Here is a 24,475-nt window from a genome sequence, read left to right as displayed (position 1 = left end):
CCGGCTGGCGGGGGGGGGTGTTCTTTTGCCATCCTGGGTGACAGGAGACCCTCTCTGGCCGGCACCCCCAGATCCCAGGTGCCTCCACTCCTCACCTCAAGGGACTGTTCGAGGGGGAAGGGGCCGGTTGCCAGGACAACAGCCCCCCACCTCTGCCTGTGAACAAAGGGGCAGCCGGGAGAGCCAAGAACGGGGTGTTCTTTCCCCACCAACGTGACTGGCACATCCTGGCAGCTGACGCTTGGCGGGCCAGGCCCTGAGCTGCTGGGCCTGGCCACCCCAGACAAGGCCACTCAGTGTAGGGGCAGCAGGGGGTGGCTGCGGCCCTGAGGGATCTAGTTCCTGGTCAACCGCCCCTAGGCCTCTGTCCTTCCGGCACATTCTGACGAGGAAGTCAGCCCGCTCTGCCTGCAGGACTTCACAGAAAGGCCAGGGGGCCTCAGATGTCTGGCTCTGAGCTGGACGGGCCACCAGAGCTGGGTGGAAAGAGGCCACACGGAGCCCTTCCCTCTGCCGGGACCCCCGGCCTGGCATTCTGGGGCTGGCGGTGCCCAGTGGGACCTGACCGGCCCGGGAGGGGCCGGCCCAGGGGACAGTGGGTCTCAGAGCTGCTCCCCTCCCCCCAAGCCCGTACCTCCGTGCAGGGGACCGCGGGCAGCTGGCGCCATGAGGGGGGGGGGGGGCGGGGACAGGCCAGGGCCTGCATGTTAAAAGACCCCCGGTTTCCCGCGGCGAGCCGGCACAAGGAGACAAAACCTTGCCTTCTGGCCATCGGGCCACAGTTGGTCAGACTGTCCAGCCACTGGCGTCGCTGGGGAAGACGTAGGCAGGTCTGCTCGGCTGGGGTGTGGCTCCCAGGAAAAATACAGGACGCGCAGCGAAACTAACATTTCTTAGCATGAGTAGGTCCCTTACGATATTGGGGTCATACTTATGCTAAAAACTCTTCATTGTGTATCTGGAATTCACATTTAACTGGGTATCCTGTAATTTTACTCGATAAATCTGCAACCCACGGGCTCTCAAAGAGGCAAAACTAAACTCGCCAACGCCCTCCCAAACTCGTTCCTCCGCTGGTCCCAGCCCCGGGGAGGGCCTAGGTGGCCTCCGCCTCCCTGGGTCCCTCGCCACAGGCGCGAGTCAACTTCACCTTCTGAACCATGGCCTGTCCACTCCCTGCCGTGGTCTCTCCCACCTACCCCCACCCTCCCTGCAGGCCTGGTCATGGGCCATCAGCTCCCGCCTGCCCTGCCCTCACCCCTGCCTTTCTCTGCCTCTTGAAGACTCCACCCCCCTCCCCAGAGACCTAAACAGGGCCTCCCTCCTCTCAATCCCCCGTTTCAACGATAAAGGCCAAAAGCTTCTGCTTGATGAAGCCCCTTCCTCAGCAGGGCTCCAAGCAACCCCTACTCCTGGTTCCCAGCCCCCTCTCCCAGAAGGAGCCGTGGTTGCCCAAAAGCTTCCTGCTTGTTCAAGACCCCAGCTATGCCCCCACCTGAGTCAGGTGCCCCTCTTCTCCGCCCACAGCCCTCCAGGGCTCCCACCTCCGCCTCTCCCCACCCCACCGGGGTGTAAGCCCAGGTCCTCCCCTAGCCTACCTGCCTCGTCCCCTCCCTCTCTCCCCCCCTGGATTGCTCTGCTCTGGCCACTTGGGCGGGCCTCTTCGCCCTTCTTCCAACACGGCAGTCCAGTGCTGCCCCAGGACCTTTGCACAGGTATTCCTGTTGCCCGGAGTACACCTCATCCGGACGGCCGTTTTCTGTTTCACCGCTGTTCAGCAAAGCACACAAGAGGTGTTTAATACACACTTCCTGAATGAGTAATTCATCACGGTGCCTGGAATGTCCTCCTGTATTGCCCTTTCCTCCTTTCTATGACTTCCACCTTTTCTGTAAGACTTCCCTCAAGCAGGTGAGCTCATTTTCCCCTTCCTGATTTCCTTTATCCATAAGGCGGCCCAAGACAGTTTCCAGTGCTCCCTCCCACCCGCCCTTGCTGACCATGCTTCAGAACCTTCTGTGGCTCCCCGATGTCCTCAGGGCTCCTATCAGCCTGGCCCTGACCGAAATGTCGGACTTGGTCTCTCTTCGCTGACACCCTGCCCCCACCACATTCTACCCTCCAGCCTCTCGCTCTGCACCTTCACACTCTCTGTTCCCTGTGCCTGGAATACCTGTCCAGTGCCTTCACCTGCCTGACGCTGATTCCTCTCTCTCAGGACTCGGCCTAGACATTACCCTCCTGGAGGCTTCCCAGGACCACCCACAGCCTGGGTCCAGCCCTCCTCTGGGCTCCACTGTGCCTGTGTAGCTCCAACGCGGCCCAATCGCCTCTATTTTTTACCCTTGGGCACCAGAGCCAACTTACTCATCAGACCCAGGAGACCCAGGACCCATGACACTTTTAAGGGCCCGTGGAAATGGTTCTTTTCAACTTATCTTAAAAATCAGGAGAAAAGAATGAATGCAATACCAGTGCAGTTGTAAAAGGTCATTTGCAATATTTTTTTCATGGAGGGAGGGACCCCAAAGTGCCTTAGGGCTGTGAAAGTGTTTTTTTTTTTTTTTAAGTTTATTTATTTTGAGAGAGAGAGAAAGAAAGCGTGAGCAGGGGAGGGAGGGGCAGAGAGAGAGAGAGGGAGAGAGAGAATCCCAAGCAGCATCTGCGCTGTCAGTGCAAAGCCCGATGCGGATGGGGCTCAAACTCATGAACCGCGAGATCAAGACCTGAGCGGAAATCAAGAGTTAGACGCTTAACCCACCGCACCACTCAAGCGCCCCAGTGCTGTGAAAATCTGAATGCAGCCCTTCTAGTCCCTGGCAAGTGTCTCCTTACTGGGTTATAAGTGCCTTGAAGGTGGTAGAGGCTGAATCCCCAGGGCTGCAGAGCACGAGTCTGGTACACAGCAGGTGCTTAATAATTGTTTGCTGAATGACTGAATATGCAGTGAATCACTAGGTCCTCGCAGCCAGGCCTGACCTGGCTCACACATAATAAGAGATGCTTGATAAATGGATGGATGGATGGATGGATGGAAGGAGGGAAGGGTCAGACTGTGGATGGAGGGGACACCTGGGCCAAGCAGAGACCAATCTGGGACCAGCAGCGCCACCTAGTGACGCAACGCTGGTCTGTCTCTCCTTCCTCTAGGCTCGGCGCAAAAGAATGGGAGTTTTCAGAGCTTTTCCACTGGAAAGTGTGCCTGGAGAAGAGGAAGGGGAAGCCGGGAGGAGGAGGAGGAGGAGGAGGAGGAGGGTACATTGAGATCTCAGACAAATTCCGACTACCCATTTCTGGTTTTTCGACCTGGAACATCACCTCTTTGACCCTCAGCTTCCTCATCCAGAAAATGGGGGAAATTTAAAGCAGGCCTTTGAATAATGTAATAAAATAGTTCAGAAAACAGTATGTTTCTCACCTCCCACCCTGGGAATAATCCTGGACAGGTGTTGCCCTCAAGGAGCCCACCCAGGCCAGGAGGTGACAGAGGGAGGATGTGGCTGGGGCAGAGAGAGGGATGTGAGTTTGGGGGTAGAGTTGTCGGATTTAGCCAAAACAAAAACAGAAAAATAAAAAGGATGCCCAGCTCAGTTTGAATTTCCGGTCAGCAAGGAATCATTTTTGAACGCTGAGTATATCCCAAATAGTGCACAGGATATACTTATCCTCCCCCCCCCCCCCCCCAAATGTATTCCTGGTTGAACAGAAGTTCAAATTGAAGTGGACATCCTCTATTTTGTCCGGGAGCTTTCGCCTGGGGGAGACTGAGGAGGTGGGCAGGAAGACTTCCAGGAGGAGGAGGCAGTGGTGCCGAAAAGCGAGCACTAAGCCTCTGGTCGTGTAGCTGCTGCTGGTGGTGCGGTCCCCTCCCCCACCCACATACGCACATGCGCAATGGCCAACGCCCCGGATTGCACTGGCGGAGAGCTGAACGTGGGGGTTGAGCACAACACTAGGGAAGAAGGTGGGCATGGCTGTTCTCCTTTCCTTCAAAAGTTGTGCTACCAGACATTACTCCCAGTGACTCTTGAGCTGTGTGACCTTAGACAACTCACTTAACCTCTCTGAGCTTTATCCATCCCAGGACTCTTATCCTCCATTACCCCCTCATCAACTTCCTGGCGGGGCCTCCAACTTACCAACATGGTCTGCCTTAGGGCCTTTGAACGTGCTGTTTTCCCGGATCTCTGGGGGGGGGGGGGGTCTCTCCTTTTCTCCCTCGCTTCTGCATTAAGAGGCCAATCTGGGAGGCCTCCCTTGACCACCTTACTAAAAATCACACCCCCGTTCTCCCATCTTCAGTCCTTTGCTTTTCTCAGTAACACCCCCCCCCCCCCGACCTACTATGTATTTCACTCATTTCTCGTTTATTGTCTATCTCTGCCACTGGGTGGTGAGTACCACAAGGCTGGGATCTGTTTTACTCACTGTCCCCAACGCCCAGCACAGCAGCTCCAGAAAAATGGCTGAGTGAATGAGTAGGAACGCGAACGGGTAGGAAAAAAAGGCCAGCAGCCGAGGTGAAACGTGTAGCTGTTGTGGCTGGTTGCCTTAATCCTCGCGGTGTCTCAGACTCACTTGAGAATCTGACTAGCTGCACTTGGTTACTTAGATGCGAACATTCAGTTTCCTGATGTGCAAAAGCCATATGGCGCCGGTGGCCACCATATTGAATGCCACAGAATTCCAGAGCATTCCCAGCGTCTCAGAAAGCTCTACCGCCTGGTGCTAGTGTGGTCACTGTCGGAAAAACCACAGTCACAGATACCAATTTGTTTTCTTGTTCCTTCTGGGGCTTCAGAGACCCCACCCCACCCCACGTAATGTAGCAAACTTGTGGCTCCTGAGGTGAACACAGCCCCGGTTGGGTTTTGTGTGGTCCAGTGGTTTTCATAAAAGGCAGAGCACTTTCTTTAGTCTAAAATCTTGGTGGATGTGGGAATCTCTGGGTGGGTGTCCCATAGGGCCACTCTCTGCCAGGCTGCCCACGCTTTAGCGGAGCCACTTACTTCCTTCTGGCCCTTGGGACCACCTGAGTTTGAGACTTTGGTTTATAGACCAAGAGGATAAATGATTGGGGGGGCGGGGGTGGGATGCAAACAAATCCAAGTGGTTGCTGCTTTAGGGAGGGGTTGATCCAGGAGTCAGAGATCTGGAAGTTGATCCCTGCACTACCCTTGACCGACCGTCTCTGGGCCTCAGTTTTCTCATCTGTAAAATGGGGATGATAAAGGAACCGTTTGGGAGGATTAAGTGGTACCATGCAGGTCAAGACCGGCAGAAGGCACTCTTGATCTGTTCACCTATGTGGCGAAGGCTCTGTTCACATTGTTGGGTCGAGCTTGGCTCCATCACCTTCTCAGGGTTGGGACTCGGTTCCTGACGCGACGCGGCATCAGGCAAAGACCTCTGGGGTTCTCACCGCCCCTGGAGAAAAGGAGGGACTGGGGGGGCGGGGGAATCCCAGAACCCGGATCGCACCTCCCTGCGCCGAGTTCATAGGATCCCGAGGTCGGGAGGGGCGCCCTTTGCTGGATCAGGCGTCTTCCAAGGGTCGCCCGACTCAGACAGAGGGCGGATCGCGCGCGCGTCCAGCAGAAGTCCGGACCTTCCTGGACTTCACTTGTGGCTCCAACGTCCCGGACCGAGCGGGGCTGAGGCCTGACGGCGGGCAGCCTCCCGATACGATTGGCCCTCGGGCCCGTCACTCCCGAGCGCCCGCCCCCTTGAGTATAAAAGCCTCCCCAGGGGGTCAGCCCCAGACCGTTTCCGAGCTGGCTGTCGCGCCCTGCACGTCCCGCTGACCGCGGTGAGAGGCGGGGGGCCCCATGGAGGCGGGGGGCGAGGTCCGCCGAGTCCCGGGGCGTCCCAGGGGAGGAAGGAGAGGGGAGGACCTTCCTGGGGACTCGGCTGCTCTCTTCGGCCTGGGGAGGGGTCTCCAGCCCTGGCTGAGCTTTCTTGTCTCTTTCAGTGCCCCACCCCCCACCCCCCACTCAAAAAAAACCTAATTTCTGGAACAGTCAGACTTTCAAACTCTCTCCTCTCAGTTCCTGAGACTTTTTTAGGGGGAGGCAGAAAGAGCCCCTAGAATTGGCAGTATTAAGGCGGGGGCGGGGGGCGGTAAAGTCCCCATTATAAAACACATCCTCTCTAAACAAAAGCAAAAACAAAAACTGTGCTTGCTTTGCAAACGCAGTTTAGAGGCGAGCAGCGGCAGCCTGTCCTGCACAGGAAATCGGCCCTCCCGGGGCTTTAGGGCGCCCCTACCCCTCCTCCTCCGCCCCGCCCTCCGCCCCCAACCAGGGGACTGTCTCTCTGCCTGGCAAAGCCCCCTTTCCAGCAAATGGATTTGCCAACTGGGGGCTTAACTCCTCCCACACCCCGGTTTCTGGTCGCCCAGCTGACCCTGGGGAGCTCGCGGGCGGCCCCCCCCCTTGGGTGGGTGTGGCCAATGGGTTGCTCTAGGCGGCTGGGAAGGCCTACCCATTATCTGAGTCCTTGGGACCTATGTCAGGATTGAGTCCAAGGGCCGGGCCTGGGGCCTCGGTGTCTGGGAACTTTGGAAGTTGTATCTTAGCATGCCCTGGCGGCTGGACGTCTGCGCAACTGCAGCGTTTCAGCTAGCTCTTGTTCTGGGGGCTGGAGCCGGCTGCAGACAGGTTGCAGACCCCAGGGACTTTCCGGGGGCGCTGACATCTGCAATGCACCCCCCGCCCCTTGGTTAAACCCGCGCCAGGAGGGATCGATGGGCAAAGGGAATGGGAGAATGGGCCTCCAAGGTGCCCAGATGAGCTCAGGCTCCGGGGCAGGTGGGGGAAATCATGGGAGTCGTGATGATCACCAGGGGCAAGTTTACCTGCTGGCCCCACTTCCCAGCTGGGGACCTTGGTAACAAGCAGGAGCTCCTTCCTGACTGGCTTCGCATGTGTGTGAGATGGTTCTGCTTATTGACCACCTACTACGTGCTAGGCACTGAGCTAAGCGCCACATGTGCAGTCCCTCTGCCGATCTGCAGGGACTCCGAGCTGGGAACGCTTATCCCCATTTTACAGATGGGGCAGGCAAGGCTCTGCCAGAGGGTGCTGCTCTCCCAAGCTCCCACCACTAGCGAGGTGCAAATTGGACCCCAGAACTGGTGCTCTCGGGACATCCGTTCGCTGGACTGTGCCCGGGGGACAGGGCAGTGTGGCGGCCGGGTGGCCGGGCCCCCTTCCTCTAGAAGGAAAGACTCAGAATCAAGGTCAGGGGTTCACAACAGGCTCCTCCCAGAAATACCGGAAGAACCAGCCTCGAAGGCAGGCTCTACCTTTAGCGCCATTTCGCAGGTGAGGGGGCTGAGGCCAAGGGAGAGGAGGCTCCTTGCTCAACCAAGTATAGCATGGGCACAGCTGGGACTCTTGCCATCTGGGTCTGACACCCACCTGCCCTCGCCTGGCCAGAAAAACGGAGCGCACCTGTGGCTCCCGTCGTACCCTGCAAACGTGTGCAGGAGAGTCACCTGGGGAGCCTCCCTGGCCACTCCGGAGCCTGACTTGGTCTGCAGTAGGGGCTGTGTGTGTGTGTGTGTGTGTGTGTGTGTGTGTGTATTTCTGAGAGAGCTCGAGTGGGAGCGTGACAGAAGGGGGGACAGAGGATCCGAAGTGGGCTCTGTGCTGACAGATCCCATGAACCCTGAGATCGTGACCTGAGCCACAGTCAGATGCTCAAAGGACTGAGCCACCGAGGGGCTCCATCTTTTTTTTTTTTTTTTTTTTGCTTTTTAATGCTTAGCTTTTTTTTTTTTGAACTGGTAATATTACCTACCTGGCTCCAAAGTCAGAGGCCTGCCCCAGCCACCTGATCTTCCCTGAAAGGTGGCCACTGTTAACAGTTTCCTGTGTCTGGAGATTCTGTGCCAGCAGACATCTTTGCTGCCCCACCCCCTCCTTTCGTCCCTGAAGGTCTCTGTAGCCACTAGCCGGGCTGTGCCCCGTCTTTTCAAGGCCCCTTCTGCTGGGAAACCGGGTTGTTTCCAGTGTCTTGTTGTGGCCGACAACAGGTACACATCTCTGCCCGTGTGGCAGTGCAGGTGTGGGACCAGCCCCTGCAGGTCTCTGGGTCAAGGGGACGATGGCTCTTGAAAGCAGGTAGCCATCGGCGAGTTGCCGTCCACAGAGGTTTTGCACCCCAGGTGCCTCCCCAAAGTGTTGATAAAGTGGAACCCTTGGCGTTGGCCTTGAAGGCGTGGCCCTGGAAACAGTTGCATCAGCAGCACCTGAGAGCTTTTTAGAAGCAGACTCGGGGCCCCACCCAGCCCTGCTGAACCGGCACCAGCATCTGCGCGGGCCCACCTGCGGGTGCAGGTGAAGGACGGGGAGGCAGGGCTCTAAAAAACGGGGGGGGGGGGGGGAGGTCGCAGGGCAGATGTGAACCCGGACTTCCTCCTGGGGGGAGGGACAGGGCACGCTGTACCCTGACTGATCCGTGCGTCTGCCACAGTGCCTGTTCCTGAGAAATGTCTGGCGACGGGACAGAAGCCACCGTCAGCAGCAGCCCGGTGACAGCGGAAGAACCGGTACAGCAGGTGAGGGGGGGGCGGGGCCTGCTGGTAGCACGTGGAGGTCAACAGACCTCTTTCTGCGGGTGCACCCCGGACACGTGTCTCACGGGTGGGGGCGGGGGCAGAACCGGAAACCCCAGAGGCTTGGGGGAGAGCAGGGCTCCGCCCCGAATCGCCCCTCATCCTGGGTTTGCCTGTTCCGGGCATTCCCTATAAATGGAGTCCTGCGATCTGAGACCCCTTCGTGTCTGGCTTCTCCCCCTGAGCGTCATGTTTTGGGGGCCGTACCCACATCGTGGGTCGTCCGTGCTTCGTTCTTTTCTTGAAGCCGAGGTAAAACGACACATAACAACGACGCAAATACTGTGAATTGTGCGCGCTTCAGCGGCGTTGAGTACATTGGCCATGTGCAAACCGCCACCGCCATCTAGTTCCGGAAGCTTTTCCTCACCCCAGATGCAAACGCCATCCCCGTTACCAGTCATTCCCATTACCTTGCCCTCCTCCCCAGCCCCTGGCCCCCACTAATCTCAGTTTCCCTATTCTGGACATTGCAGAGTGAATTTTATAAATTCACTTTCATAAATTCACTCTGCAATGTCCAGAATAGGGAAACTGAGATTTACCTTTTATGGTAAATTTATGGTAAATTTAAGGTAATTTACCTATTACCTTTTATGTTAGGTACCTCATGAGGGAAATCCTGCAGGATTTGTCTTTTCGATTTCCTTCCTTTAAAAACTGTGTGTGTGTGTGTGTGTGTGTGTGGAGGGGGGGTGTGGTGGGGTCAGGGGAGGTGCAGAGCTAGTCACCGGGCTCCAACTCGCAAACCTCGAGATCATGACCTGAGCCGAAATCGAGTCGGACGCTTAACCTACTGAGCCGCCCCAGGTGCCCTCCTTGCTTTTAAAAAAAAATTTTTTTTTTAATGTTTATTTATTTTTGAGAGAGAGAGAGAGACAGAGTGTGTGAGAGGCGGAGGGGCAGAGAGAGAAGGAGTCACAGAATCCGAAGCAGGCTCCAGGCTCTGGGCCGTCAGCACAGAGCCCAACTCGGGGCTCGAGCTCACGAACTGTTGAGATCATGACCTGAGCCAAAATCAAGAGTCAGATGCTTAACCCACTGAGCCACCCAGGCATCCCTGATTTTTTTTTTTTTTAAGTAAACTCTATTCCAAACACAGAGGTCGAATTCACGACCCCAAGATCAAGAGTCCCATGCCAGGTGCCCTGAGACCATGAATTTTTTAAAACCTACCTTATACCATACTTTTTTTTTTTTTTTTTTTTTCTCTTTAATCCACTCACCAAATCATGGACATCTGGGTTGTTTCCACTTGGCCGTCAGGAATGCTGTGAACCTTCATGGGCGGGTCTTGTGTGGATGCGTGTGTCTTGTCCCTGGGGTAGATTCCTAAAAGCAGAGTTGCTGGATCACCCAGGAGATCGGTGATTAAGTCCTGAAGAGACCTCGTGGGTAAATCCTGGAGGCAGACGGTCTAAGGCCCAGAGTGGCCGCTGCCTGGTTTTGTGATCTTGGGTGACTTACTCAACCCCTCCGTGCCCCAGTTAACCCTTCTGTAAAATGGAATAACGTGCCCCACCTCCCGGGACTGGCGGTTAAGTGCGTTCAAACGCGAGTTCACACGGTGCCTGTGAGTCTCCTGCCGGTATCTTCACACGAGTGATCTTTGCAACTCCTACTGAACAGGAATGGATGCCCGCCCCCATGTTATGGGTGCGGAAACTGAGCCTCTGTCCCAGCAACTCAGTTCTGCTCCCGTAGGCTAAGAGCAGCCATATTCAATATGTAAATGAACAGGGGCGTGGCTGTGTGTCAATAAAACTTTATTTACAAAACCAGCCGGCAATGGAATATCAGCCACATAGAGGAATGGAGCACAGACACCTGCCACCATGTGGATGGATCCGGGGGATGCTGTGCACAGTGACAGAAGCCAGGCAGAAGGCCATGTCCTGTGTGACCCCACTCACGGGGGTCCCTAGAGGAGTCCTGTCACAGAGACAGAGTGTAGACGGTGGGAGCCGGGGCTGGAGGCAGGGAGTCCATATTTCGTGGGGACAGAGCCTCAGTTTGGGGACAAGTTCTGGAGACGGATGGCTGGGGGTGGCTGCATGACAGTGTGCGTGAGCTTGACGCCACTGAGCTGCGCACTTAGAAATAGTTAAGATGAGGGGCACCTAGTGGCCCAGTCGGTTAAGCGTCCAACTCTTGATTTCAGCTCAGGTCATGATTTCACAGTTCGTGGGTTCAAGCCCCATATGGGCTTCGTGATCACAGTGTGGATGGAGCCTGCTTGGGATTCTCTCTCTCCCTCTCCTCTGCCCCTCTCCTACTCATGTTCTCTCTCTCAAAATAAACTTTTTTAAAAATTAAAAAAAAAAAACAAAACAAAACCCTAACACTGATACATGCTACCATATGGAGCACGGACCTTGAACACACGATGCTCAGGAAGGGAACCAGACAGGAGAGGCCCCACGGGGTGGGAGTCCACATGTGTGAAACGCCCAGAACAGGCTCATCCACAGACAGGAAGTAGATTCCTGGGTGCTGGGGGGGGGGGGGGGACAAGGAGTGACCATTCTGGGAGTGATGACAAAGTTCTAGAATTAGCTGCTATGGTTGTACGACCTTGTGAAAACCCTAAAACCCTCAGAATTGTGCTTGGTTTTTTTTTTTTTTTTAATATTTAAATTGCGTTTTTAAATGGTGGCATTAATGGTGTGTGAATTACTTCAATAGAGCTGTTAGGAAAAAACAGACAAGAATAAGAAAATCACAGGGCGCCTGGGTGGCTCAGTTAAGCATCCAATTTCGGGCTCAGGTCATGATCTTGCGGTTCGGGAGTTCAAGCTGGGCGTCAGGCTCTGTGCTGACGGCTCAGACCCTGGAGCCTGCTTCGGATTCTATGTCTCCCTCTCTCTCTCTTCCTCCCCTGCTCACACTCTGTCTCTCGGTCTCTCTCTCAAAAATAAATTAAAAAAAAATTTTTTTTAATAAGAAAATCAGGTGTGGGCCCCCCACGGGCTGTAGCTTGCCGACCCCAGCCGCGCAGGGCTCTCGTCTCTGGTCACTGGCCCACAGTGGGTGTCAAGTGCACGTTCAAACAGATGAGGGGGAGGGGCTACGATAAACGAAGCCCAGAGCGGAAGGAACCCCCAGGCCCCGGCTGGTGCAATCACGTGGCCACAAAGCAAGCGCGGGCCGGGCCGTTTCCTGGCCGGGAGGGAGTTCGAAATTGCAGGGCACCCCAAGTCCCAGGTCCGGCCCCCTGAGTCGCCTGTCCCCGTAGCCGAGCGTGGTGGACCGCGTGGCCGGCATGCCCCTCATCAGCTCCACCTGCAACATGGTGTCGGCGGCCTACGCCTCCACCAAGGAGAGCCACCCCCACGTCAAGACCGTCTGCGACGCGGCCGAGAAAGGCGTGAAGACCCTCACGGCGGCCGCCATCAGCGGGGCCCAGCCCATCCTCTCCAAGCTGGAGCCCCAGAGTAAGCAAGGCCCCGGCGAGCACGGAGCCTACCTCTTGGCTGTTTGGGGGCGGGCGGGGGGGGGGGTCTGCCCCACCCGGGCCCCGAGGGGCGTGCCCGCGCCCCAGTCTCGATTTCAGCCTCGCCCCGTCTCTTGCAGTCACGTCAGCCAGTGAGTACGCCCACAGGGGGCTGGACAAGCTGGAGGAGAATCTGCCCATCTTGCAGCAGCAGACGGAGAAGGTAACTGACCTCCGCCATCGGGAGCCCCAGGGGGGGGGCGGGGGCTCAGCCGGGAGGGGGGGGTCCCCCGGGGCACTGAGTGTGGGGTCCCATCTCAGCGAGAACAGACACACGCGACCACTTCCTCCCCACCACCCTCACTGGAAGAATGCTCTGAACACCACCCAGCTCTGTTCAACCCCCCCCCTCCCCCCCCCCGCTGTGCCTCTCACCCTGCCTGGGGCAAAAGCCGAGGCCGTCCTTATGGCCCACGCCGTCCCCCCGCCCCTGCCCTCATTGCCCACCTCCCTTGCCTCACGCCAGCCTCCGTACTCAGGGTTCAGTGACATCAGTACCCGCGGGCACCGGACACGGTGATAGAAACACAGTGCTTGCCCTTGTGGAACTTTCATTCAGGGGAGAGCCGGGGATGGGGGGGAAGCAAATACTGTGAACGCCTCCGTCTCCGTCCCACCCCGGGACCTTTGCACGTGCACTTCCTTCTTCATGAACCCGACTCTCAGGCCTCCGTTCTCATCCCACCCCTTCAGAGGCCTTCCCTTCTCTCTTAAAGAAGGTCCTTCTGGCTCAGCTCTGTCCAGAACCGTCTCTGATGTCCATGTTCGTTCTCTGCGCCGCGTCCCGTGTGGAAACCACCAGCTGTATGTGGCTCCCGAGCCCTTGGGACGTTGGCCGGCGTGGCTGAGAAACTCAATCACTAATTTTAAATGGAAATGGCTGCAGGTGGCCAGCAGCCAGCATCGTTCTGGCACGCCCGCGCCGCTTTGCTGAGCTCTGAGTCACAACCCGCACAACGAGCTCCTTTAAAAGCCCACGGTTCAGTGGTTCGGGCGTATTCACACCGTGAATACGGTCGCCACCCATTTTAGAACATTCCATCACCCAGAAACCTCACGTCCCTTAGCCGTTATTCTTCCTGCCAAGCGCCCCGGCCCCCACGAGCCCCCTTCCCGTCCGTGGATGAGCCCGTTCTGGACGTGTCGCACACGGGGACTCACACACCTGTGTGGCCTCTCGTGTCTGGTTCCCTCTCTGAGCGGCGTGGGTTCGGGTCCGCCCGCGGGGGCGGCGGGGGTGGGCGCCTCGCTCCTGCTCGCGGCCGAGGGACGTGCGCGTGCGCGGTGGACACGTTCATCTGTGGACGTGCGCGTGCGCGGTGGAGGCGCCTGAGGGACGTGCGCATGCGCGGTGGACACGTTCCTTTGTGGACGTGCGCGTGCGCGGTGGACGAGTGCTTATTCCTGCCTCCGCCACGGACACGTAGGTCGTTCCCGCTTCTTGGCTGTAATAACACTGCTGTGCGCACTTGCGTACTTTAGTTTTTTTACGACATGAAATGTATTGTCTTTAACCGTTTCTAAGTGCACAGCTCCGGGGCATCAAGCGCGCTCACATTGTCCTGCGGCTCCCCTTGCCCCCCGTCGCCATCCGTCTCCAGAACTTTCCATCTCCCCAAACCGAGACGGTGTCCCCATCAAGCACGGACTCCCCACCCCCGGCTGCCACCATCCACTCTCTGACTCGGTGGACGGGACTCCTCTGGGGACCCCCTGTGCGTGGGGTCACGCAGGATGTGTCCTTCTGTGTCTGGCTTCTGTCCCTGCGCACAGTGGCTTCCGGGTCCATCCACATGGTGGCAGGTGGCAGGTGGTAGGATGTCTTTTTAAGGCCGGACGAGATTCCAGTGTGTAGATGCACCACGTTTATTTTTTCACCTGTCAGTGGCTGGCTTCCACCTTTTGGCGATTGTGGGTCACGTGTCCAAGTTGCGTTGGCTTGTAAGTTTGCCGCCATCTGAACGGCTTTTTAGCTGCCGCTCCGTGTCCCCGAGTGGCGTAAGGGCACAGACTGCCTCTTGCTCTGTCTGGTGCCCATCATATAGCCTGGCACGTAGTGGACGCTCAGTCTCCACTTTTGCCGTGTGGGACCATTAACAGGCTGGGCATTGAAGGTGGAAATTGCCCAGTTCACAGAAGAATGGAAAAATATTGCCATGAGCCACCTCCTAAGGGCTGGGCACTCGTGTCCTTCTGCTGGTGCCACATGAGGCCAACATTCCTTCCGTTTATAGAAGGGATGAGCTCAGGGTGACATTCTACGAGGCCATCCAACAGAGCCCCTCCCAGCTCTTGACTTAGAGGCACAGCGCTGTCCCTACTCCAGGCCCTATGAGGTCACCCCCTAACAGACACACACACACACACACACACACACACCAGGAAATGGCAGCGTTCCCCGTTTCTATGGGATGTGGTGGTGTCACAGCTGGGGTTCGAACTTGGGCCGGCATGAGCTACGTGACCGCCCCCGTGGGCACCTTTCTCCACCCAAAAGAAACCAATTCTGGGGACCTAGGTGGCTCAGTCGGTTAAACGTTCAACTTCAGCTCAGATCATGACCTCACGGCTCATGAGTTCAAGCCCCATGTTGGGCTCTGTGCTGACAGCTCACAGCCCGGACCCTGCTTGGGATTCTGTGTCTCCCTCTCTCTCTGCCCCTCCCCCACTGGCACTCTGTCTCAAAAACAAGAACAACTAATTCCCATGGACACGAGAGGTCTAGGTGTCTGGCAGGATTCCAACTTGAAAGAGTGGGAGTGGGAGTGGTTGGTTGTTAACTTTCCCGAGAGTTCTGTGCACATAGATCTGTTTAGATTCAAGAAGATCAACACTCGTTGATCCACAAATGCCCACCGCGTGCTGGACCCGCTTCTCCTCCAGGGATATACAAGCCTGGGGGAGGGGCAGAGAGAGAATGAGAGAGAGAGACAGAGACAGAGAGAGAGAGACACACAAACCAAAGCAGGCTCCAAGCTCTGAGCTGTCAGTGCAGAGCCTAACGCAAGGCTCAAACCCACAAACTGTGAGATCGTGACCTGAGCTGAAGTCGGACACTTCACTGAGCCATCCAGGCGCCCCCTTAATTACCTCTTTAAATAGTCACATCCTGAGGTCTTCGGGATTAGGGTTCACACTGCGGCCCGTAACACTGTGGGTGAAAAAACAGAAGCACAGAGAGGTGGAATGAGTTACCTGAGGCCACACAGCTAGGACCTATCAAACCAGGATTCAACCCAGGCTCTGGAGCTCAGGATCTTCCCTGCCAGACTCAGTGTTGACCCCTGTGCGTTCACTCAGGAGGGGGCAGTCCTCCCTTTAACCTCCCCGGAGGTTGGGGCGCAGGGGTGGGGGGACCCAGGTATGAAGGGAGGACGGGGGTGCTGATGCCGGCCTGTGTTCCAGGTTCTGGCAGACACCAAGGAGCTGGTCTCGTCCAAGGTCTCGGGGGCCCGAGAAGCCGTGTCCAACACCGTGTCCAGCGCCAAGGATACAGTGGCCACCCGAGTGACGGAGGCGGTCGATGTGACCCGGGGCGCTGTGCGGACTGGTGTGGATGCCACCAAGTCTGTGGTGGCCAGTGGCGTCCAGTCGGTCATGGGCTCCCGGGTGGGCCAGGTGGTGCTGAGCGGGGTGGACACGATGCTGGGCAAGTCCGAGGAATGGATGGACAACCACCTGCCCATGACGGACGCTGAGCTGGGTGAGTGCGGCCCTGGGGCCCGGACCCCTCCCCAGACCTCCCCCCTCCTTGCGGCCACCTAGGGTGTGTCCCTCAGTGTCTCCTTGAATCTGCGGCCACCTGGACCAGGGCAGTGGCCTCCACCCTGGCCCCCGATGTCTGTTCTCTTTGAAGCAACCACCAGAGGGCCCCTGTGAGCACCGCAGTCAGGTGCTGACCTCTGCCCACAGCCTTTCAGGGCTCCCCCCTCCCCTCACTCATTCCACTCCGGCCATGCTTCCGCCCCAGGGCCCTTGCACCAGCTATCCCCTCTACTGGAAACGTCCAACCCCTAGACGTCAGGAAGGGTAGTTCCTTTCTGCCTGCAGCTCTGTGCTTCAATGCCACCTTCCCAAGTGAAGCCTCTAAAGTTGCAGCCTCCCTCGTCCATACTGTGTCCTAAAACCTGCCCCCCGCCCCCTCCTCACTGGGCTTTGGTTTTTCTGCCTGGCACTTCTCATCACTTCCACGAAGCAGACGCTTCTGTCTTGGTCTTACTGCTGTGCCCCTTGTCTAGGACGGGGCCTGGTGCTCAGTAGGCATTCAAACCCAAGCGTAAAATCACTCTCCTCTGTCACTCCCCTCACCCCCGCCCCAGGCATTTATCTGTCCATTCAGATGTTCCTTGAGCACCTGCCTCCTGACTGTCTTTCAAGTCCTGGGGGGATACATCAGTGCACAGAATTCTGCCCTCAAGGAACTCACTGTATAAAGTATAAAGTATAAGGAAGTCAGGTCAAAGGAGAGAATTCCAAGGGGAGGGTGGGGTAGGTGTTTCTGAACCGGTGAATGGAGGGAGGGAGGGAGCTGCATGGCTGTCAGGGCAGAGAGAGGTGTAGAAAACAAAGGTCCTGGGGCAGGACCTGCCTGGTGTGTTAGAGAAACAGGCAGAGTGGGCGAGGGAGAGAGGGGGAGGAGGGGAGGGGACAGGGCAGGTCTGCAGGGCCTTTGGGGGCGTGGGGAGGACTTGGGCTTTTACCCTGGGGAGGTGGGAGTCGTGGCGGGCTGTGGGCAGAGGAAGCGGAACTTGATTGGGTGCTCACGGGCGCCCCCTGGTGGCCGCTGCGGGGAGGACGGACGGGCGGGCGGTGCCCGTGAAAGCAGGAGCCCAGCGGATCCAGGGCAGGACTGAGGGTACCCTGCTGGTCCCTGGGGGCGTGATGGGGGCTAGGCCAGGCGGGAGCAGGAATGAAGACCGACAAGCGGGGGATGAAACTGTTGAGACAAAGCAGCCGGTCTTATCTGTGGTCCACAGTCCTCTTGTGGTCCTGTCCCCACATTCTGGGGACAGCCATCCTTTGGACATTCGTGTTTTGGTTTTTCATCCTTTGCACATTCGTGAAGGACTTTTGCCACACCGCGATGCGGACTCTGGTGCCCACGGCAGCGAGGGCCCATGGGGCTGCGTGTCGGTTAGACACCGTGCTCCATCCGACTTTGGCCGGAGACAGATGTCCTCAGACACTACCCAGCGTCCCCTGTGGGGCAGACTCACCTCCCAGGTGAGACGCCCTCCTTCACCTGTTGTGCAACATTCATGCAAAGGGAACCATGTGGTTCCCTGGTGGGTTAGCACCTCTGTTGACGATTGGAATTGCAAAACGTCACTATTCTAAGTGTCTCTTCTTTCTCTGTTAGCTGGGAAACTTCCCTGGGGAAAGTTCTCTTTTGCAGTGTTAATCACCCTGGGTACAGCTCGCGGAGGAAACACAGAGCGCGGGGCTAGCTGGTTGGAACGCGCAGACTTACGTGACATATTCCAATCCTACGCATTTGCTTTAGCAACATTTCACTTGTCCCATTGCTTTTGGCCAGTTGGAGACCCTCCTCGAGTTGGCTCTGCGTCTCCGTGATCCTCCCTGGGAATCCTCAGTGCAAAGTGGTAGTCGTTGGCTTTCTGGAGAAACTCGATGATTCAGGCGGGCTGGTCCCTCTCCTCCTCCCCTCTGCCAAGGGCACCTGCCAGCTCCACAGGGCCCTGCCAGCTGGCTCAGACGTGCTGGGATCCTGCCAGACATCCTGGCCTAAAACAGCAGAGCCCCATTCACTTACAAGGGCAGCGCCCCAGGGCCCCTGGGGGCCACGGAGAAGTTCTGGACTGCAGTAGGGCAGGTTCAGAATGTTGCTAGTGTGGGTTAGTCTTTGCAACCCGCCTTGGGTGGGGGGATGGGAAGGTCTTTTTCTTGAAACGCGGGTCGTTTTCTCTGCCCGAGTGTCCCACGTGTATGCTTGCTGTTCTTTTTTTTTTTAATATTTGTTTATTTTAAGGTCGGGGGGGGGTGCAGAGGGAGAGGGGGAGAGAATCCCAAGCAGACCCCACTCTGTCAGTGCAGAGCCCAGCTTGGGGCTTGAACTCACAAACCGTGAGATCATGACCTGGGCCAAAATCAAGAGTCAGCTGCTTAATCGACTGAGCCCGCCCCCCCCCACCCCCAGGCACCCCTGCTGTTCATTTTTGAAATGTCATGAAATGACATTCTCCCCAGCCGACTCTATCAGACTGCCCCCAACTCCACATCTGGCCCACCACCTGCATTTGTAAATAAAGTTTTATTGGCACACAGCCACGCCCATCTGCGTCCAAGTTATCTGAGCCCTTCTGCAGGACAGCTGGAGAGCTGAGTAGTGCCATTGACCGTCTGGCCCCGTGCCAAAAAAGTTGATCCACCCCTGGGTTAGAGTGTGTTCTTCTGGAATGTTTAGCGTTTGTAGAAACCGCTGAAATCCCCCGGTCGAAGGCTAACCTTGATTGAGCTGTGGGTCAACAGCAGCCTGTGGGATTTCCTTCCTTTACTTTCTGTCTCTTGTTGACGGCACAGTGCCTGGCCCGAAGGAGCGGCAAAAATACGTGGCTAAAATGGGGACCTCCCTTAATCAGGCTCTTCCTGCCCCACCAGAGGTCATCCGTTGGGTTACCCTGGCCGTGTGTTCGTGCTCCCTGTGCTATTTATTTAACACCCTTCTTTAAATCAGCTTTTCAAGGTTCTTTTAGAAAGACGGGTATTATCACTTACTGAAAACAGAAAGCCAAATCATCTGCTATAAACCGCTAGCAAAAATCACGAAATGCTCATTTGTGTGCCTTTTTTGACGCAGGTAGTTCAGATTCCACAATTCAGGCAGCTCTGACTCGGGTGGCCCTACAGAAGGGGAAACTGAGGCTGCGTGGCACAATCACTTCAGAGCAGGGGGTGGTAAACATTTTCTTAACCAGATCGGTAAATATGTTTGGCTTCGTGGGTCAGTCTCTGTTGCAACTACTTACGTCTGTTAGCACAGAAGATAGGTAAATGAACGGGCGTGACCGTGTGTCAATAAAACTTTGTTCCTAGGGACAAGTGGTATTTGGCCCGAGGGCCGGGGTTTGCAGACCCTCGTGCCCTTCCAAGGCCTCTTGATCTTGGGAACTGCGGTTCTCATCATGCCCATTTTGCAGATGGGGGAAAGCAAGGCGGGGGACCCCCTTCGCTCCAAGGCTCCCCAGCTTGCGAGGGGCACAACTTGGGCAGGTGCGTGCAGGCCCGAGGGCCGCACGCCGAAGCCCGAGCGGTACACGCGGCCGGGTCCCGGCCCTCACGGCGCCTCTCCTTCCTTCCTCCCTGCAGCCCGCCTCGCCACGTCCCTGGAGGGCTTCGACATCGCATCGGTGCAGCAGCAGCGGCAGGAGCAGAGCTACTTCGTGCGTCTGGGCTCCCTCTCGGAGCGGCTGCGCCAGCGGGCCTACGCTCACTCTCTGGGCAAACTGCAGCTGACCCGGCAGCGGGCCCAGGAGGCCCTGCTGCAGCTGGCACAGGCGCTCAGCCTGGTGAGGCCCCGCCCCTGCCCCGGGGGCTCTGCCCACATCCCCCCCCCCCCCCAGCCCCCGCCCCCCGCCACTTTGCGGTCACATCCTGCCCCTTCCTGCCAGGCTTTTTTCTATCTGTTCTCTAAGGAGCTAAATTCCTATTTCTCTCTCTCTTTCTCTCTCTCTCTCTCTCTCTCTCGCTCTTTGCTGAGCTTCCTGTACTGAGTGCTAGCTCCTCCCTCTTTTTTTATTTTTTCTTTTTCTGCAGAGAGAGAGGAGGGGAGGGGCAGAGAGAGAATCCCAAGCAGGTTCTGCACTGTCAGCTCAGAGCCACGAACTGAGCTGAAATCAAGAGTCGGACGCTTAACTGACTGAGCCACCCAGGCGCCCCCCAGCCTTTTTCTTTAATTTAAAATTTTTTTTTTTCTTTTAGTGTTTATTTACTTTTGAGAGAGAAAGGGAGAGAGAGAGAGAGAGAGCATGAGCAGGGGAGGGACAGAGAGGGACAGAGACACAGACTCCCAAGCTGGCTCCAGGCTCTGAGCCGGCAGCACAGGGCCCGATGCGGGGCTTGAACTCACAAACCGCGAGATGACCTGAGCCGAAGTCAGATGCTTAAGTGACTGAGCCACCCAGGCGCCCCTCCCCCCTCTTTTTCTTCAATTTTTGATTGGGGTAAGATTGGCCACTCTTAACCATTTCCAAGCGCACAGCTCAGCGGCATCAGGCACGCTCACATTGTCGTGCACCCGCCCCCGCCATCCGTCTCCAGAACTTTCCATCTCCCTAGACCGAGACTCTGTCCCCATGAAGCACGGACTCCCCCCCACCCCCCCCCCCCGGCTCCCACCGTCCACTCTCTGACTCGGTGGACGGGACTCCTCTGGGGACCCCCTGTGCCTGGGGTCACGCAGGACGTGTCCTTCTGTGTCCGGCTCCTGTCACCGCGCACAGTGGCCTCCGGGTCCGTCCACGCGGTGGCAGGCGGCAGGACGTCCTGACTTTTTAAGGCTGAATAACATTCCATTGAAACAGTTTCCAAGGCTCTGCTACATTCTGTTGGCTAGAGCCCGTCTCGGGGCCGGGCCCAGTTACAAGGAGCAGCAGACGAAATGGGAGGAGGTGCAGGGAATGTGTGGTCCCTCCCTTTGCAGGCGGCACATATGTGCCCCTGTCGGTGATGAAACCACAGCGGGGAGAGCATACGTGAGCACAGTGTCCCGCTTTCCTCCCCTTCACAGACCACCTGCTCCCGGATAAAAGGACGACTCTGTGGGCCTCTCTCCGGACTCCTGCCTCTCCTGGGATGCGAGCATTGGCCAGGGGCTGGAGGCAGCCTCTCACTCTCTCTCTCTCCCCTCCCCTGCTCCAGATGGAAACCGTCAAGCACGGAGTCGATCAGAAGCTGCTGGACGGTCAGGAGAAACTGCACCAGATGTGGCTCAGCTGGAACCAGAAGGAGCTCCGGGGCACCGAGGAGAACCCAGCCAAACCAGAGGTACCAGCGTGGGGTCCCTGTGGGATCTTTAGGGCCCTGACTTCCTTCCTTCTCCGCGCCTCTGTCGGATGGACCTACCTGCCTGGAAGGCTTTCCACAGCCTCTCCTGCCATTAACCACCTTTAGGACGTGACGGCACCTCTTCCAGGAAGCCCACCTTGATTTCCTCCTTTAGGTGTGGGTGTTGCTTTGAACTGCAGGACACTTGTGACGCCTCTCAACCTGCTGAACTCTAAACCCTGGCGTGTTTCCCTTCTCCTGTGTCCCAGCGCCAATGTGTCCGCTACGAATGGGGGGCGTCACTCAGCTGCGAGCAGGAGTGAGGCGCCCACACCTGCCGCCCCATGGACGGGCCCTGAACACCCGACGCTCAGGGAGGGAACCAGACACGAGAGGCCCCGCGGGGTGTGAGTCCACATGTGTGAAACACCCCGAACAGGCTCATCCACAGACGGGAAGGGGTTCAAGGCTGTCAGAGGCTTGGGGAGGGGGTCAGGATGGACTACTTCATGGGGAGGAGCCTTCTTTGGTGGGTGATGGAACGTTCTGGAGCTCGAGGCAGTGGTTGCACAACCTTGTGCGTGTACTAACAACCACGGAACTATATACTTAAAAGGGTGCATTTTCTGGTCCGTGAGTTACATCCGTCTATAGAAGAAATTGAGTTGCTACATAAAGCACATAGTAAACCGTTCAAAAATGGCATTTGTGAAGATATCACCTGCTGTCTCTGCAGGTGCAAAATTGTTAGCATTCAGACCCAAACCACCTACCTCCGCCTCCCTCTCCCTTCTCCCCCACCGCTGACCATGGCAACCGCGAGATGTGGGTGTTGACTGTGGTCGGCACCTCCCTGTCAGGTTCAAGTCTCCCGAGCGCTCTGATGGCGGGTTGGGGGCAAAGTCCTGCCTCCCAGCCTGCTCTCTTCCCCGCCCTGTGGTGGGGGCGGGGTGTTAAGGTCCCGATGCACGCATTTACACTTCCGTCTCCCCCACCACACAGCTCCTGCCTGGAAAGTTCTTCCAGACGTCCTCTTAAAAAAAACCTGAAAAACGTCTTGAGATACAGCAGACGCTCTTTGTCCCCAGCACCCACGAACCCCCTTCCTGTCTGTGGATGAGCCTCTTCTGGCCGTTTCACATTCTCTGGGGCCTCCGGTGTCTGGTTCCCTCCCTGAGGGTCGTGTGTTCAGGGTCCGACTGCGGGGCAGCAGGGGTGGGCGCCTCGCTCCTGCTCGAGGCCCAGTGACGTTCCCCCGTGTGGGTTTTGTTTACCCGTTTACAAGTTGATGGGCTTCTGGACTGTCTCCACTTTTGCCTCCTGTGGATAACGTCCTGTGACCAGCCCCAGCCCGTGTATGGTCGCGTGTCTCCATTTCTCTTGGGGAGATACCTAGAAATGGAACGGATCGCTAGTCCTGTGGAAACTCTTAACGTTTTGAGGGACCACCGGACTGTCTTCCGAAGTGACTGTGCCTCTTTTTCACTTTGGGGTCTATGTCACATGGTTCAAAACTCAAATAGAGCTGGTATCCCAAACCACCGTGCTGGACGGGCTCGCCAAGGAAAGGTTTTCTGGAAGGTGGGCAGGAGAACCCCCACTTTGTCTCCCCGGGCTTTGGATCCCAAAACATGGTCCTGACTGTCGGCCCCTTCCCAGCAGGTGGAGTCCCAGACGCTTACCATGTTCCGCGACGTTGCCCAGCAGCTGCAGAACACCTGCGCCTCGCTGGGGTCCAGCATCCAGGGGCTGCCCTCCCACGTGAAGGACCAGGTTCAGCAGGCTCGCCACCAGGTGGAGGGCCTCCAGGCCACCTTTTCTGGCGTCCATTCCTTCCAGGACCTGTCCAGCACTATCCTGACGCAGAGCCGAGAGCAGGTGGCCAAGGCCCGAGAGGCCCTTGACCACATGGTTGAGTACGTGGCCCAGAACACGCCCATCATGTGGCTGGTGGGACCCTTTGCCCCGGGAGTCGCTGAGAAGGCCCCAGAGGAGAAGAAATAGGACAGTCAGAAGGGGGCTCGAGGGACCTAGTCTTTCCCTGAGGGGTCAGCACGAGCGCTGGACCCTTCGCCCCCTCGCCTCGCTTGGAACGTGTTTCTTCCCTTCCCCCCGGCCCATCTCAGCTACCACCTCGGGGAGCGCCCTCTGCCGCCTCGGAGGAAGCACTGCCTGCCTTCATCAGTCATTAGGGGGAGGTTTCCAGAAACAGATTTTTTTCTAGGAGGCCCCCAGGCCCCCTCCAAATTTTTTCTTCTTAGAAACAAAGGCTAGGTTTCTTACATCCCACCTGTGCCACATCAAGGCCCCGGGATATCCGCCTTTAGCTAACGGACTTGGACTTCTGGCTTGCAACGTGGCCCTTCTGGGGTGTGGGGTGGAGGCAGAACCGCTGAGACCCATTCCGGAGCGGGCGGGGGGGGGGGCGGGGGGCCCTGGGGCCTGCCCGGCCGCTCGCGGGTGCCTGGAGTGTCACCGTTGCCTTAATAAATCTCACCTGCCGCTGAGTACAGGCTGTGTGCGCACGCGCATGCGTTCCCAGGAGCTGAGCGACGCGGGGTCCGCGGGTGGCCGCCTCGGCCCGCTTCCCTGCTCTGCTCGCGAGGATGGGAACAGGACAGGGCCAGATCCGGAGTGGGGCTCAGGGCTCTCGTCCAGCCCCTGGGACAGGAGAAGAGCAGGGCGGGAGGATCCTTCACCTCCCCCACCGCCGCCAGGCCGCGCGCTGCGGTGTGGGACGCTTAGGAGACCGAGCCACCCAGGCGCCACTAAAACCTGTCACTTTTTTTAGAGTAGACCTGAACGCTTCTCATCACGAGAAAGAAATCGTAGCTCCGGCAGACGTTAACTTCTCGTGCTCGTTTTGCAATATACACACGTACCAAATCCCTACGTTCTACCCCTAAAACGGATACTGTGCTCTATGTCGATTGTATCTCAATTTTTCAAGAAGGTTAAACACGTTTGGGGGCAATACAAGAAAAAGAACATGCAAGTACAAATTCAAAATTAGACACAACGGGGGCGCCTGGGTGGCTCAGTCGGATGAGCGTCCGACTTTGGCTCAGGTCATGATCTCTTGATTCGTGAGTTCGAGCCCCGCATCGGGCTCTGTGCCGACAGCTCAGAGCCTGGAGCCTGTTTCGGATTCTGTGTCTCCCTCTCTCTCTGCCTTTCCCCCGCTCATGCTCTGTCTCTCTCACTCTCAAACATGAATAAATGTTAAAAAAAAAAATTTATTTTTATTTTTTTAAATTAGATACAACAGAAACCCTGGCCTCTCAAACTTAATAATGAATACTTCCTACACGCAGTCCCCGTACAAAGTGACTATAGCGAAAGCACAAGCCCTCGCCATC

General features: G+C 57.1%; 1 protein-coding gene and 1 long non-coding RNA gene across 4 annotated transcripts in view; one reads left to right on the top strand and one right to left on the bottom strand.

Moving 5' to 3' along the window:
* Nucleotides 1-13,597, bottom strand: part of LOC132677612 (uncharacterized) — a 19,636-nt gene extending 6,039 nt beyond the window's left edge. The window contains exons 1-2 of one of the 2 annotated variants that reach the window (XR_014136110.1): nucleotides 13,279-13,597; nucleotides 9,847-9,952 (exon numbers count right to left, since the gene is read on the bottom strand). This is a non-coding gene — a long non-coding RNA (uncharacterized LOC132677612). Of the gene's footprint in view, nucleotides 1-9,846; nucleotides 11,850-13,278 lie in introns of those variants that run through there. The other variant, XR_013554354.2, reaches the window with a different exon arrangement.
* On the top strand, nucleotides 5,742-24,355 carry PLIN3 (perilipin 3). 2 transcript variants are annotated; one of them, XM_078443554.2, is made up of 8 exons: nucleotides 5,742-5,809; nucleotides 8,479-8,563; nucleotides 11,856-12,054; nucleotides 12,194-12,276; nucleotides 15,519-15,816; nucleotides 19,440-19,639; nucleotides 20,991-21,116; nucleotides 22,779-24,355. In XM_078443554.2, the coding sequence occupies exons 2-8, from the start codon at nucleotides 8,495-8,497 to the stop codon at nucleotides 23,118-23,120; spliced, it is 1,317 nt and encodes a 438-aa protein (XP_078299680.2). In that variant the 5' UTR covers nucleotides 5,742-5,809; nucleotides 8,479-8,494; the 3' UTR covers nucleotides 23,121-24,355. The 2 variants fall into 2 exon arrangements, with proteins under 2 accessions (XP_078299680.2, XP_078299679.2); XM_078443553.2 differs by having other exon boundaries at nucleotides 22,776-24,355.
* Nucleotides 24,356-24,475: the final 120 nt, after the last annotated feature.

Source organism: Panthera onca, chromosome A2 (assembly GCF_046562875.1).
Source record: "Panthera onca isolate mPanOnc1 chromosome A2, mPanOnc1 haplotype 2, whole genome shotgun sequence".
NCBI classification, from domain to species: domain Eukaryota; kingdom Metazoa; phylum Chordata; class Mammalia; order Carnivora; family Felidae; genus Panthera; species Panthera onca.
This window is presented reverse-complemented; position numbering and strand designations above follow the sequence as displayed.